Here is a 14,575-nt window from a genome sequence, read left to right on the forward strand (position 1 = left end):
ATCACTAAGTCAAGTTATATCAATAAGTTATAAGACTCTTAAGAAGAGTCCCATTTTTCAACGTTTGTTAGCCGAAGAATGAAAATATATCCAGTTCAGAAAAAGATAGAGAATCAATAAAAACAGATTTTAATTATAAAGTACAGTTTTACAAAACGTTTTATTTATCCTACTTTAAATTTGGGGATTGCTTTTACGGTTAGAAAATCACTCCGAACGATAATAGTATCGAATTACTATGTATAATTCCAGATATTTCAGAATTCATATGACTGAGAGAAAAACAAATCAGTTATGGATTCTGTGCTCAAAGATAAATTGTTTTTTTCTTTGAATATATTGGGATAAAATTTGAGTTCCTCAGTATTATAGTTTACTAAAATATGAAACTTGTAAATGTAACTCAATCCAACTTTAAATTCTTATGCCTTAAAGATGAAAATATTAGTATTTTAATCGATTTTTAGTAGTGATATCTCGTAAACCAAAGCAATAATCGGCAATTATAATATATTATTTAAAAGCTATAAGTTATAGAAAAAGAAAACTCTTAAAATTTTCAAGATTAATACCTATGATAGGAAAATTATAAGATATAATTATAATTAGAAGCAAAGGAATGATTTATAAAAATAACAAATTGATTATAATATATTTTACGAGTATATTAAAAAATATATTTTTTTTAAACTAAAGAATAAACGTTCATAAACATTTCATTTATATCAGAGCTTATTATTTTTATAAATCATGGCATTGCTTTTTAGAGTGTTTATTATACTTGTATATCATTGATTTGGTATACGATATATGACTAATAAAACATTCATCAATATTGCAATTTTCTTTATCTTTAAGACCTCCAAAGTAACAGTTGGATTGAGTTACTGATAAAAATGTTTCTTTCATGAGTAGGATCACTATCAATAATACTGCATAGGAAATTTCAATCAAATTCATTTCCTCGTGAAATGATACATATGTCAGTATTCCATTTTACATTGTCCAGGTGGCAGCGCCTGTAATAAATTATTTTTAATAGATTTTTTTCCGATGAATGTTTATAGCATTGGCCATCAAAACAATGCTTGCATGAGGCTTGGACTAGACGATTTTGATTATTTTTATCAACATTTTAGACTATGTTCCTTCCAGATCGTGGTGCATCTTTGACATCAAAATCCAGGAAACAAAAACGCCGTGTGATTGGAAGATGCAGTGTCAAGACAATAAATACATTTTTTAGACCTGAAGCTCTTTTAGTATAGAATCTTTTCTTTGTAGCAATATTTATAGCGTGAGCCAAGCGCACTTATAAAACGCGATATACACATTGCTAAAGCCATTTATTGGAAATATATTTATTTTTTTACTGCCCCTATAATAGTTTTTTGATTTAATGGAACTACAGATTCCAATAGGAGACAGTCAAAAATTAATAAATAGTTAGTTTTTTCTCTCAGAAAACGTTGCTGAGTGAAGCGGGCCTGAATCTCTTTTACCAGGTATGAGAGCTTGATTCTGATTTTTATATATAGACTTTTTGAAATTGTTGCTTTTCATGCAATTGATACGAAATATCTGGTCCACTTTGTGCATATGTACGTTTATAATTTGTGTGAATTGAATTACTTGTATAAGGAGAATCCCACGAGAAGAGCATTCACGACTGAATAGGAGAGGAGTGTAATCCATAAGGGAGCAGGGAAGAGAATATCAAAGACGTAGTAGACACAAGCATTCCCCATACAAGGCTCTGTTGTGTCGAATTTCTTTTGAATGGCGTGATGTATACTGTCCTGTGTGGGAATAGTGATGAAGAAGATGGACAGGGGTATTAAAGAGGACACAATTCCTATTACGATGCTTCTCCATTTGGTATCAAAGCATAGAATGCACATTGTATTTTGTAAACAAACCCTCACACATGTAATACTTTCAAAAGCAAGTATAATGCCACTTCTTAGTATCGAAAAAAGAAACTGGTGAGAACAGGAAATATTATACTACGTAGAGGAGAGAAAGAAACATAAAAAAAAACAGAGAGAATGGAAGAAGAAAAAGACACTAATATCGGGTGTAAATGTGGATTTGAACAAGTTTATTATAACCCCCAACGAAAGTATAATAGAAAAAAGTATATTTTCATATAAAAAGTGTTAAAAAAATGAAAAACACTTGATTAAAAGATATATTAAAGCCAATGACATGAAATAATCTTCCTTCAAATAGATAAAGCCACTACTTTTTGGCCTTCATCGATTAGACAAGTCTTCAAGCAAATACAGAATGAGGAAAGGAGAAAATAACTAAGTACAAAAATGAGTAGTTGTACATAACAGTATACAAATTGACGCAGAATACATATATTTTCTCTTCCTTAGGTTATATTCCTTTTTTATATATATAGATGCACCTTGAGTTAGAGCTAGGAACTTGGACTCCAAATAGAAATAAAACACATATGATCCTGATTGGAACTTATCTAAGGAACTCAGTTTAAAGCCGGGATTCGGAGTTGAAGTCATGGAGGCGGTACGCCTTTTTTTGGTTGAGTCGAAGTCAGGAGTCAGAAAGTGTATACCTTTCTCAGCTCCGTCTACAAAAATTATTCTAATTTTTGTTAAGAAAACTTGTTTATAATCCAAACCTTATATATATTTTTTTTAAATGTTTATAAATAATAGATATTAAATACTTTTTTATGACACATGAAATCTAACTAATTTAAAGGTTCAATTTCAAACTTGCTCAATAGTCTATACAGTCACAATTCCCGAACATCTCTAAAGTCAAATTCATTATAATGTGTTGATGGTGGGCATTCAAGTTGATGACTTATATAAATGAAATGTTTATGTACGTTTATTCTTTAGTTTCTGATATATATATTTTTTAAACTACTCGTAAAATAAATTATAATGAATTTGTTATTTTTATAAATCATTCCTTTGCTTCTAATTATAATTATATCCTATAATTTTCATATCATAGGTATTAATCTTGAAAATTTGAAGAGTTTTCTTTTTCTATAACTTATAGCTTTTAAATAATATATTATGATTGCCGATTATTGCTTTGGTTTACGAGATATCACTACTAAAAAATCGATCAAAATTCTAATATTTTCATCTTTAAGGCATAATAATTTATAGTTGGATTGAGTTACATTTACAAATTTCATATTTTAGTAAACTATAATACTGGGGAACACAAATTTTGTCAAAAATATATTCAAAGAAAAAAAAAACAATTTATCTTTGAGCACATACTCCATAACTGATTTGTTTTTCTCTCAGTCATATGAGTTCTGAAATATCTGGAATTGTTATCAGTATAATGTGTACCACTATAGTCACAAGAGGTTGTTTATATTGCTGTTCCTCAGTTACCGGTACGCAAATTATGTTCAAAAACTTATGAATTTATTAGTAAGATTTAGATAGATTTCTTTTATTGTTCATAAGGTCCAATAACTTATATTTCAAATATTTTTTTATCCCCAATTATTCTCTATATTTAACTAATAACTACCTATAGCTATAAATTAAATCTATATTTATAGTCCCTGTACTCAAATGACTCAATAGCAACTATATAGGATATAAAACCTACTATTCAAAAATTGTGTCTTGGAGTCTGAGGTGAGTGTTTTATGTTCCAACTCTGCAGGCCTGGCTTAAAGACTCTGACTTGTTGCCAAAATACTTTAGGATCTACTAAGACTCAAGGTTAAAAGAAACTATCGCAGACAAGACTTAATATTTCAGAATCTAAAATTGTGCTAATAAATATTCGACATTATTAAGAACTGTTTATTCTGATGAAATCTAGAGTAATCTTTTTTGGGTAATTTTATTTAAATTTGTTAAAGTTTAATGTTCCTAATTGGAAAGTTCAGGGCGCAACAAAATAACTTCCTTTTTTTAAAGCAATTAAACAATTTTTGTGGTGTAAAAAACTTATTTTTGTATTATCATGTCATTAGACATTTAGGATGTTTTTTTGTTTTTTTTTACATAGTTTTTAGAAGATAGATTTAAGGATTATTTGTTTAATTATTGGACATTCTTCAAACGTCTTAAAAATCTTGTATTACCCAGATTCAATCCCTTATCTAAACACTCTATTCGAACTAAAAAAAAATTAAATCGCAGCAAAAAAAACCAAATTATATTGTACAAATATTGGCTCTCTGACGACATTACTCGAATACCGATTTGTATAAAAAAAATTTCCAAATTTCAAATTAGGAAATAAATAGAAAAAATATTGTTTTATTATTAAAAATTAAAGGAATTCATTGATTTTTAAAAACCGCTACATCAAAGACTTAGTAGCTAAATGATAATTATTTAAATACTCAGTAAAATCATTTTTTGACTACAGAAATTATTTACAAAATAGAATTATGTACTAGAGGTGTCTGCAAAATTATATTTTTAGGGAGGGGGGGGGCAAGGGCTTGAAATTTGCAATTTTTGGAAATTTTTTTACAAAAATACAAAACGTTTGCCCAAAAATATCAAATATTAAATTGTAATATCAAATTTTTTCCAAAAACAGATTAAAAATTCACAGCTATGCACAAAAAGTTATAATTAAATAATAATTTTATTAAAAAAAAATTTAAATATTAAATTTTCTGGAAGAAATTTCATAAGTCAGTAGTTTTTGCAGAAATTTAAAGTTTTTACACAAATTAACATTTTCTACAGAAGAAATCAAAAATTAACTATTAAATATTACATTTTTCGAAAAAAAAATATAAACATTACATTTTATGACAAAAAATGCCAAAATTTATATCTATTTACACAAATTTCAAAAATTAATTCAATTAAGATATTGGGGAGGGGGGGAGGAGGAAGCTACAGCACCTCTAGCCGCATCTGAAGACACCCCTGTGCAGACGCCTCTGTAATGTCAGTATATCTATTAAAGGTACAAAAAATCTGAACAGCCGTTTGGTAGCCAAAAGAGCCAGATATCTAAAAAGAGCCAGAATATCCATCACTACTGACTTTATTTTTAAGAAAACTTTATATTTATGTTTCTTGAATGAAAGCACGGTGACGATCTATACTAATTCTACACACTGATTACTAATGTTGTGTCGGATCCTTATTTATTTGGTCCAGTCCAGTCATAGGACCGGTCCTATCGGTCCTTAGAACTACAGGGAGTGGGGATCAAATTATCGCCAAAATATTTTTCTACAAAAAACAACAAAAATATACATTTTTTAACTTTTTATTGAAAATCAAAACTATGACGAGCATATAGGTATAGAGTAGCCATTCATTCGATATAATCACCGTTGGCATCAATAACGGCCTCAATACGGCCTCTGAACCGGCTGCAGGCTCTTCTGACCATCTCATTGTCCATGTTGCCGAATACCTCCTTGATGGAGTCCATCAGGCTGGCCTTGGTGCTATGGGGATGTCTGTTGGTATGTTCTTGACATAGTCCCAGACAAAATAGTCAAAAGATGAAGGTCGGGAGAGTTAGGAGGCCACAAATCCTTGGTTACGACGTCATAACAGTTCTCGGTTAACCACTGCATGGAGATTTTGGACACATGGCAGGGTGCTGAGTCCTGTTGCCACACCCAGGGCCTGTCTCTGGCCACCCCTTGGATCCAGGGCAGAACCACCTTCTCCATAACATCCAGGTAGATCTCTTTATTGACCTTTAGACCCGTTTCAAACATGTGGGGAGGTATAACATGACCTTCACTGCTGACCACCCTGAACACCATGACCATTGCAGGGAACTTGGTCTTCATTACCTTCCTGATATGGCTGGTGCAGGTGGCTATCCACCTGTTGTTCTGCTTGTTGACCTTCTGATCTTGACAGAAATTATTTTCATCAGAGAGAAAAGCCACAGCATCCCGGCTGCATTGGGTGCTTGAGCTTGTTGAGCAATTTTGTTGACTTCATCAGCCCGTTCTCCTTTGCGTTCTGGGTCAAGATCTGGCCCACCTGTATCTTGCAGCTCCGGCACCTTAAATCCTCAGATACACAGTCCCTTATTGTTTTCTCATGGCAGTCCAGATCCCTCGCCATGGCCTTCATGGACCTGGTAGGGTCATCCTCAACCATCTTCTTCACCTTGTCGACAAAGTCGGTGTCCCTGACCTTCCTGTCGGTGCCCTCCTCCTTGGGTGCCCTCTTTATGGTGGCATCAACATCCCAGGTGTCCTCTAGCTTCTTACAGATACGCTGAACAGTCCGTAAATTCACTCCTAAGGTTGAAGCATTCGTTGAATTGGAGATTTCACCTCCATTATTAACCAATGCATTGACTACGGTGGACCTCGAAAGCTCCTCGTTCCACTTATAGCTCTTTATCTCCACATATGATGACGGCATGATGCTAACTGAACTACGTATCGTCAGCTGACGAGAATAGCTTTCCTATTTGGTAAAAAGGTTTAATATTTGATAATGACGTCTTCATCTGTTATTAAGGTTTAAAGTAGACGAAAATTTGATCCCCGCTCCCTGTATCTATCATTAAAACTGGTCATCAACTGTTGTCACTTGGATTTTTTCATTAAAATATCGATGGTTTATTAAGCCATATATGATATATATATTAAGATTATTGCAAATGTCTTGCAAAAAAATATGCGTTTTCTTTATAATACGAATATATTATACTCTTACTTTGTTCTAAATTAAATTCTATTAAAAAAAAAAGAAAAAAAAAAGAAGGAAAATCACTCTCATTGACATGACTTCTTTAAGGACCTATAAGTGGTACTGGACCATGGTCCTTGGTTCTAACTAAGGACTGCCACAACACTACTGATTACCACGTACAATAAAAAAAAGGAGTTATATTGTTTTACTTTCTATATGTGCAAAGTACTAGAGATGGGTGGATGGAAACAAAAAATTAAATTGAAAGAAAATAGAAAGAGATAATTATATAAATAAGAAAGGAAAATGAGGTTTAATTACTTGTGATGAGACGATTCCAAAAAATATCCCGATGCTGATTCTTTAATATTATAAAATAATAGTTACAAAATACATTTTTGCTCCAAGAGTATTTTGGAGTTTTCCAAAAAAAGACTCAATCCTTACTCGTTACTCACCCTAACACTATTGCTCCTTAATAAAATCCTATTTTTAAAGAGTTATTGAAATTAGTTTAACTTATTATAATCATGGTTATCAGCGTAATGCAATATTTTATATTGTCTACACATCAATATATTACTACTTTTTGGTTATAACTTATAACCAATATGTTTTTAGTAGTACCCATGCTTATTAATATGAATGCATTTGATAATATGTAGAAAAATAAAAGTTTTTAGACGATGAATATTTGTTGTATAGATATTTATCCTTAAAAAGAGTGAAAATTGATTTAAAAAAAATATTTATCGAATATATTAAAAATAATATATATAAATTTAAACAAGTAAAAATTCATTTTAAGCTGTAATTACTATTTAAAATAAGAAGATAATGATATATTTAAGTCAATACACCAGTAATGAAGTGTTGAAAGTGCTAGAGGAATGGAGATTCTGTTTAAGCTTATATCTCAAGGAATATGCCATATGAATTAGTAGCTTGTAGATTGAAAATCCAATTTGACTATCCAAATTTAGGTTTAATAGCGGCCCCTCCCTCATGCATTTAGAAATATTCATTCATCAATTATCATTCATGGATATTAATTTAGACTAGTTTGTCCTTTGTTTATTGGTTTGAGTAGGACTTTTGAGTGTGTGCTTAATTAATTGCGTCATTCCAAGCTACATCGATTACTCACGCTAGTCTAAAAAAAATCAAACAAAGATTAATTTTCAAACGAACTGGGGTTAAGAGTACACATAGAAGGCAAGTTAACAAGTTTCTATGTACTTTTGCATGTGGGGAAACCATCCATTCTAAATTTCAAAGGGAACTATAGTATATCCTGGAGGATTTACTTGTTATAATCGGCTCTAAAAAGAAAAGCATAGAATTCCAAGTTTTGAAGGGTTGTAAGGTTTCGACGGGTTCCAAACTTTTGTTATACATATTTTGGAAAGGTGAGCTTTCTTACATCCTCCAGGGTGAATTATTACCCTAAAATATCAACATTTACACCGATTACATTTGTTTAGAATAAATTTTTTCACGTTGAGTTTGTATTCAATTTGTTTCTTCTCAGTTTTTGAGGTTCTATTATCGTCAATTAGTTTATTGCTATATTTATAAAGATTAGAAGACTCAAATGATAAATTTAAATAATTGCTATTATACCTTGACGGATTTATTTAATATTTTTCTTAATAACTTCAAAAAGTAATAAATAGTAATGGTAATAAACCATTAATAAATGAGAATCGGAGTCGCAAATTAAACATTATTTTCCCAATGCCGATGCCATAAAAATCACCCGATCCTCCATTTCTGATAAATCGTCCAATTACTATTTATTATGTTACAAAAATGGATTCTTAATGACCTCAGAGGCTTTGTTTGTGTCCTTGATGTGCGCCCATACCATTGAACCTTGGAAGCTGAAATTTTGGACGGGTGCCTTTTTGAGACTGGTCAGGCTGTGATGGGAGTACCAATTTTTTTGGGGGGCATATAACAGGAGTTTATGCTATACCCAAAACACAAAAACCAGATTTTACAGCTCAAGGAGAGTCGATAGGGGATTGATTTACAGATCAAAAAGGGATTGGGCGTCTCAAAAACCAAATATATAAAGAAAGACTTTTTCTAAATTGAAACAAAATCAGTGAAATTGTGAAAATTACTATTTTGTTTTTTTTTCAAGTGCAAAAAAAAATGAATTTCTAAAGGAATATTGGATTAGTATATAAATAAAAAGGTTGTAGAAATTTCTCTGGAGATTCGATTGCACTTAAATTTGACCCATTAAAATTGATATCATTTTTTTTTTTTTTCATGTAACGTCAAATTTCAATTTTTTTTAATTAATTTAATTAAACTGTACATTTGGACATAAAATGTTAAGCTCTAACGTTTGAGTATTTGGTACTTTCCAGTACATTGTATTTCATAGTTTTTGCAATATTTGCAAAAATGAAACGGATATCGACGGTTATTTGTTCGACGACATTATTCTTTATAACTTTTTTGTTTTTGCGAGTACGAAAAAAATATTGGTAGGTTTGTTTTTCTTTTTATAATTCTAATAAATAATATTAACATTTTTTTGAAAATTTGCAATTTTCTTTGTCAATTTGGATTTGAAATTTTTCTCATCTACACAAATTTTTATATGAATAAATATTGCTATGTTATTTGAAGTTTAGAACACAATATGAAAAAAAAAATCAGTATAATAATAATGATTAATATATTGGATATGTTATATGTAGTATTACGTATAGTCAATTCCCCACTCCATTATTATCATCATAACGAGACAACTATAATTATAAAGTTAATCGACAACAACGAAAGAACAATAACGATTCACAATTTTCTCAATTTTTACAAAATCACTGATAAAATTCAAAAATGGTGGCTGCCAAAGAAACACTAAAAAACGTGACACCTTCAAACATAAATCATTATTAGCATTGTTTAATGATTGTGTACTTTCTTGTACCGGCTGGTGCATTGAAATCTGAACACTTACTAATTCAATAATTAATAAAGGTTTCGTGATTAAAATTAATGTATATTTTTATATATCAAACCATAAACAATTAGTTACAAAACAAAACAAATCTTTAGCTTACGTACAAGTTGAGAAAATAACGTGTTTCCATTCGCTCACTCCAAGCAGTTAAGCGTATCCAGAACTACCGTCTATACTGTCAGCAAGTCCGAAACGTTGCGGAGGATTAAGGCCCTGCCAAAAGGACCAAACTGAACTCGGAGGAGTCAAAGAAAACAGCTGAGGCCTATCTTCTAAAGTCCATGAGGGTCCATTAAAGATATCTTGGAGTTTCACACCAAACTGTCCAGAGAACTATCAAAGAATTTCTTGGAAAGAGTCACGTGAGGGTGAAATAACCATTTTTGAAACCAGCAATGAAAGAAACACCTCTCCTCTGTTGCAAGACTAATTATGAACTGTTTTTGACCCTTTTGTCCCTTTTGTCCATTATAAACCCCCTTGACTACACCATTTGGCTGTATGTCAAGGGAAAGGCCTGTAGTGTCCGTCATTCAAATACCGAGGACCTCAAATCTACTGTCAGGGATCAATAGAACGTCATGGTACTTCTTACACAGCTGTTGCTACCTGGTTGCAATCTTGAATAAATACTAAGAAAAGGAGAAACGTTTAATATATGGAATGCAATTGACTGTCCCCCTTTTAAAGTTAATATTTTAACCTTCTACACAATTACACTACACAAAAGTGGGATTCAATGGACTTTGATCAAGTTTGAAGTCCGTCAGTATATGATGTCTCAGATGTACTGAATGATTGGCCCTTCCCTATTTTATCAAATATAACATCAAAATTTAACCTTAGTTGAAGTAAAATTGTTTAACAAAAGGAAAAAATCTGGTTCTATATTTTATATAGCGAGGAAACTGCTCATCAAGGAGCCCATCTTAGAATCCGTAAATGATTAAAACAAGTTGGACAATATTGTTGACTCATACTTAAAATACTAAAAAAATATATATATTACATTTTTTACTAAAACATCTTATTTGGGAAGGTACCAAAGCCAAAAACTCCTAAATTGGATAAAGAACGATTTCAGATTTACAAAAAAGGTAAATTCATGCTGGGTGCAACTATGGGATTTTTCTATTGAAAAACACAGTTTGGTCAATAGAAAAGTATAACAGATGGTCTGTGTTCTCTTTTTTCTTTTTTGCCCATTCTTTAATAGGTCAACGAGTTATTAATATATGCCTCTAAAGTAGCCATTTTTGTCTATTTTTAATGTAATTAACAAAAAAAAAAAAAACAATTAAAAAAAGTTGTGTAAGAACTGCAACCGCTTGAACCACTAGACCAATAAGGACACAACATTGTTTGTATGTAACAAGCATGAAATTATGAATATATACCTAGCTAAAAAATGAAACTCTCACTACCTTTTAGCATGATAATTTTGTAAATATAAGCCAATATACAGGGTACATAAGTGTTACTTAACAAATGGATATTTATACAAATATATAAGTTTTCATACATTTTCAATTTCATATATTTAAAAAGTTATTAAAATAAGTTAAAGTAATTTCAATTTTTCCATTTTTTTATATAATATTACCTCTAACCATAGGAATAACTGTCTTGATACATGTGAAATAAAACTACCAAAAGGTCTTCTTTATGTTTCCTAAAAAACCTTAGCAACATTTATGTTTTTGTTTTTTTTTAATAATCCAAATTTGGATGAGCAGCAGAATTGGACTCTCTCTCTCGACGACACTCCAACCGACATAGTAAAGCATGTTGAGGTCAGGGAATGGGCAAGGCTACTTATAAGAATAAGTCACCTTGAAAATTTGAAGACTATTTAGGGCGAGAGCAGCTTAGCTGTCATGCCGTTTGATTAAACCATCTGTGAGCAGCTATGACATGAAGGAAATAAACACCAACCCCATTCCTTATCTAGTAATAATGATATAGGAAGGAGTTAAAGTGAATCTAATTCATATTTGTGAACTTCTGAACATGGATCATACATAAATTAATATGACGTAAATACGCATGGAAAATGATTACAAGAGTTCTTTAATAGCTCTTAATCCTCTTAGAACAATACAACCGTCGTCCAATTATCATTTCTGTATTCACAAATCAATGAGATTATTGAATAAAAAACTGGTATCGGTGAAAGTCTATGATGATAAGTATTGTTCTGTACTAAGGTGGAAAGTAATATAGATTGTTGCCAATTCAGGAATAAATAAAGAGACGCGAAGGAGTAAGTAGAGGTAGGGTTTATTCTCGAGATAAACGTAATTCTGTACTAATACAAAGTACATTTATAAAAACAAGAAAAATCTAACACGTGGATAATCATCCCACCAATCTAATCAGGCATAACAGAAATAAAATACATGAGATCTGCCCCAAATCAGGCTACCTTCGAGAGCAAAGTTGATTAAGGTGTCTTCTCCAGACATCATCATGACATTTGACATACCATAGAGTTGGTTCCAATGCTTTAACTTGAGTTCCCGGAACCCACTTTGGTGTCCACCGTCTCTAACATTGTCCCAGACTTTATTATTAGGCAATACTTTATTTTGTGAGAGACATGCCTGATTCTTGGAATCAGGCAAGAATCCATACTTTCTCGAGTACGTAATGGGCGAGAAAGTAAACCCTCTGTGGATGTTTTTCCATATTCCATTAGTGTTGCCCTATACCCAAATAGTAGTTCTTCAATGGACAATGATCCATTTTTTTGAAGGAGGTTCTTGCCAACAACTACGGCACTCTCAGCCAAGCCATATGACTGAGGGTGATACGGAAGTAACAAAACTAAAAATATTCAGATAACTTATTCTTGAATACCTAACTTGAAAATTGTCCTGCAGAAATCCATAGTGAGAAAACCAATGGAATATCTGGCTCGATGTTGATATGGTCGACGTGTTCTTCATTACTTCATCCTCGATCCATTTTGATCAACAGTCAATTAAGCCTTGGATGTTCTTTCCTTTGAAGGGTAGATAATTTAAGTGAATGCGTTCACATTCGGAGGCACGGCAGGATGGTGTGTACTCTGTTTTTGGGTTTTAGCTATTCTCCTGACATGTAAAACAACCGTTTATAATTTTTTAAGGTCTTTATTTTACAATATATAACGTAAAAAATTAGACCATTAGAAATTGGGAAATTATATTTAGTAAAAATATAAATAAACGAAGTAGCTTAAAATTAGTTCCTAAAGAACAAGACTTAAAAGTACACTAACAATCTATAAGATAAATTAAACATTAAAAAAATAAGATGTACAAAAAACCCCAACAATAAAGGAAAACTTAAAATACCCAAAGAAGTCAAAAATCTAAAAATAATAATATCTAGGATTGATGTCATATTTTTATATGCATTGAATATCTTTCGAATCTGATTTTAAATTTTTATGTTTTTAATCGAGTTTTACGGAATATACAGTATAATATCCAGCGCTAAATCAAACGTCAATTAATCGTCCTTTTGTATTTTTAATTCAAAGACCATGTAGAGTTAAGTAAGCCAAGACCGATTGCTTTAGCCTTCTTCGAAAGAAATTAATCTATTTTTCAGAAGACTGAAAAGAATTATCCCCGAGATATGGTTTGTCTCAGTGTTTAAATGAAATTATAAGTTTCATTTAACAAACTTTCTAAATAACAGCAAAATAGGATTCTCGGCAAAAGCATAAACAACAGAATTAAAAACCTTAGCACAGACTTTGCAATAATTATTAAATGTTATACAACCCGAAGCCACTTGAAATTGCGCAGTGAATTTCCTGGCATCCTCAATTCCTTTATTAGAATTCATTATATGGCTTATACAATTGGCCTTTCAACTTGGAATACGGAGATATTTTCCACAAATCGTGATGGCTTCTGTTAATACTTTTTTAAATAAACCCATTTTCATAGGCCAAAGAGTCAGCACACAGTGTACTACTGCTGTCCTTTGCAAAGAAAAAAATCTTATATTTCGAGAAAATATCATCGCATTTAACATCTATTGTTTTTCATGAAATACCTTTTTTATTATACATGTAACTGTTGAGAGTAGTTCAGTTTCTTAATGATACTCCGTGCCTGTCCCACTTAATCCCAAAAACTTTTTAGCTTTTCCGTATTACTCAACTTCAAACTTTGTTATAAGATATCGGAGTCCACTTACCAATTGGCAGTAGTACCGTTTTATACTTGTTGACTCCAAGGGCAGACTTGATCTCAAACGTCTCTAAGCAACCCAAGAGAATTTCGACCCTTCTAACAAGTTGCTTCTAAAAAAAAGGCATATCATCTGCATACAGATCAATTATTTTTCTGCTGGACCCTAGTTGAGTACTAAATCCACCGTATTTCCTACTAATCATTTAACAACGAAATATTAAGGAGAAATCGGGCATCCCTGTCTCCTACTTTTCTTTAACTCAATTGATTTACTCTCCAACCCACTTATAGATATTGTTAAAGGCCCATTAAAATGTAGAGCCTTAATCAAATTAAAACTCCAGTAATAATTATATATGCTTCATTAAGCACGGTTATAGGCCTACAATGACTGAAGTCCGTTCCGTTACCTCCTTTCAGAATAAGACAAATGATTTCCTGAGTCAACACAAATGGAAGACGGCTCTGGTTCTCCATAGATTTCTTTAAAGAAATTACGATATTTTGCACACAAATGCAATGACATAAGAGGTATAAAATATCATTAAAAAGCTAGCAAATAACTAAAGCAAACCTTTTTGTATGAAAAAAAAAAAAAAACTTGATCTTAGTTACTGACTTCAAGTTTTTCAAGCTCAGTAATCCTTGATTTTTTTGAAATTTAAAGCATCCACTATAAAACACTTGTAAATCGGATTAAAAAGCGGGGAGTAGTAAATTAGGAATAATAGTGTAGTTTATTGTAATCT

At 31.5% G+C, this 14,575-nt stretch overlaps 1 protein-coding gene across 1 annotated transcript in view; it reads right to left on the reverse strand.

Annotated features, from left to right (window-relative positions):
• Positions 1-1,978, reverse strand: part of LOC121130353 (uncharacterized) — a 31,181-nt gene extending 29,203 nt beyond the window's left edge. The window contains exon 1 of the mRNA XM_040726109.2: positions 1,633-1,978. Coding sequence (XP_040582043.1) covers positions 1,633-1,901 — 269 coding nt within the window. The 5' untranslated portion in view covers positions 1,902-1,978. The remainder of the gene's footprint in view (positions 1-1,632) is intronic.
• Between the last annotated feature and the right edge of the window lie 12,597 nt (positions 1,979-14,575).

The sequence above is a fragment of the Lepeophtheirus salmonis genome, chromosome Z, assembly GCF_016086655.4.
Source record: "Lepeophtheirus salmonis chromosome Z, UVic_Lsal_1.4, whole genome shotgun sequence".
NCBI lineage: Eukaryota > Metazoa > Arthropoda > Copepoda > Siphonostomatoida > Caligidae > Lepeophtheirus > Lepeophtheirus salmonis.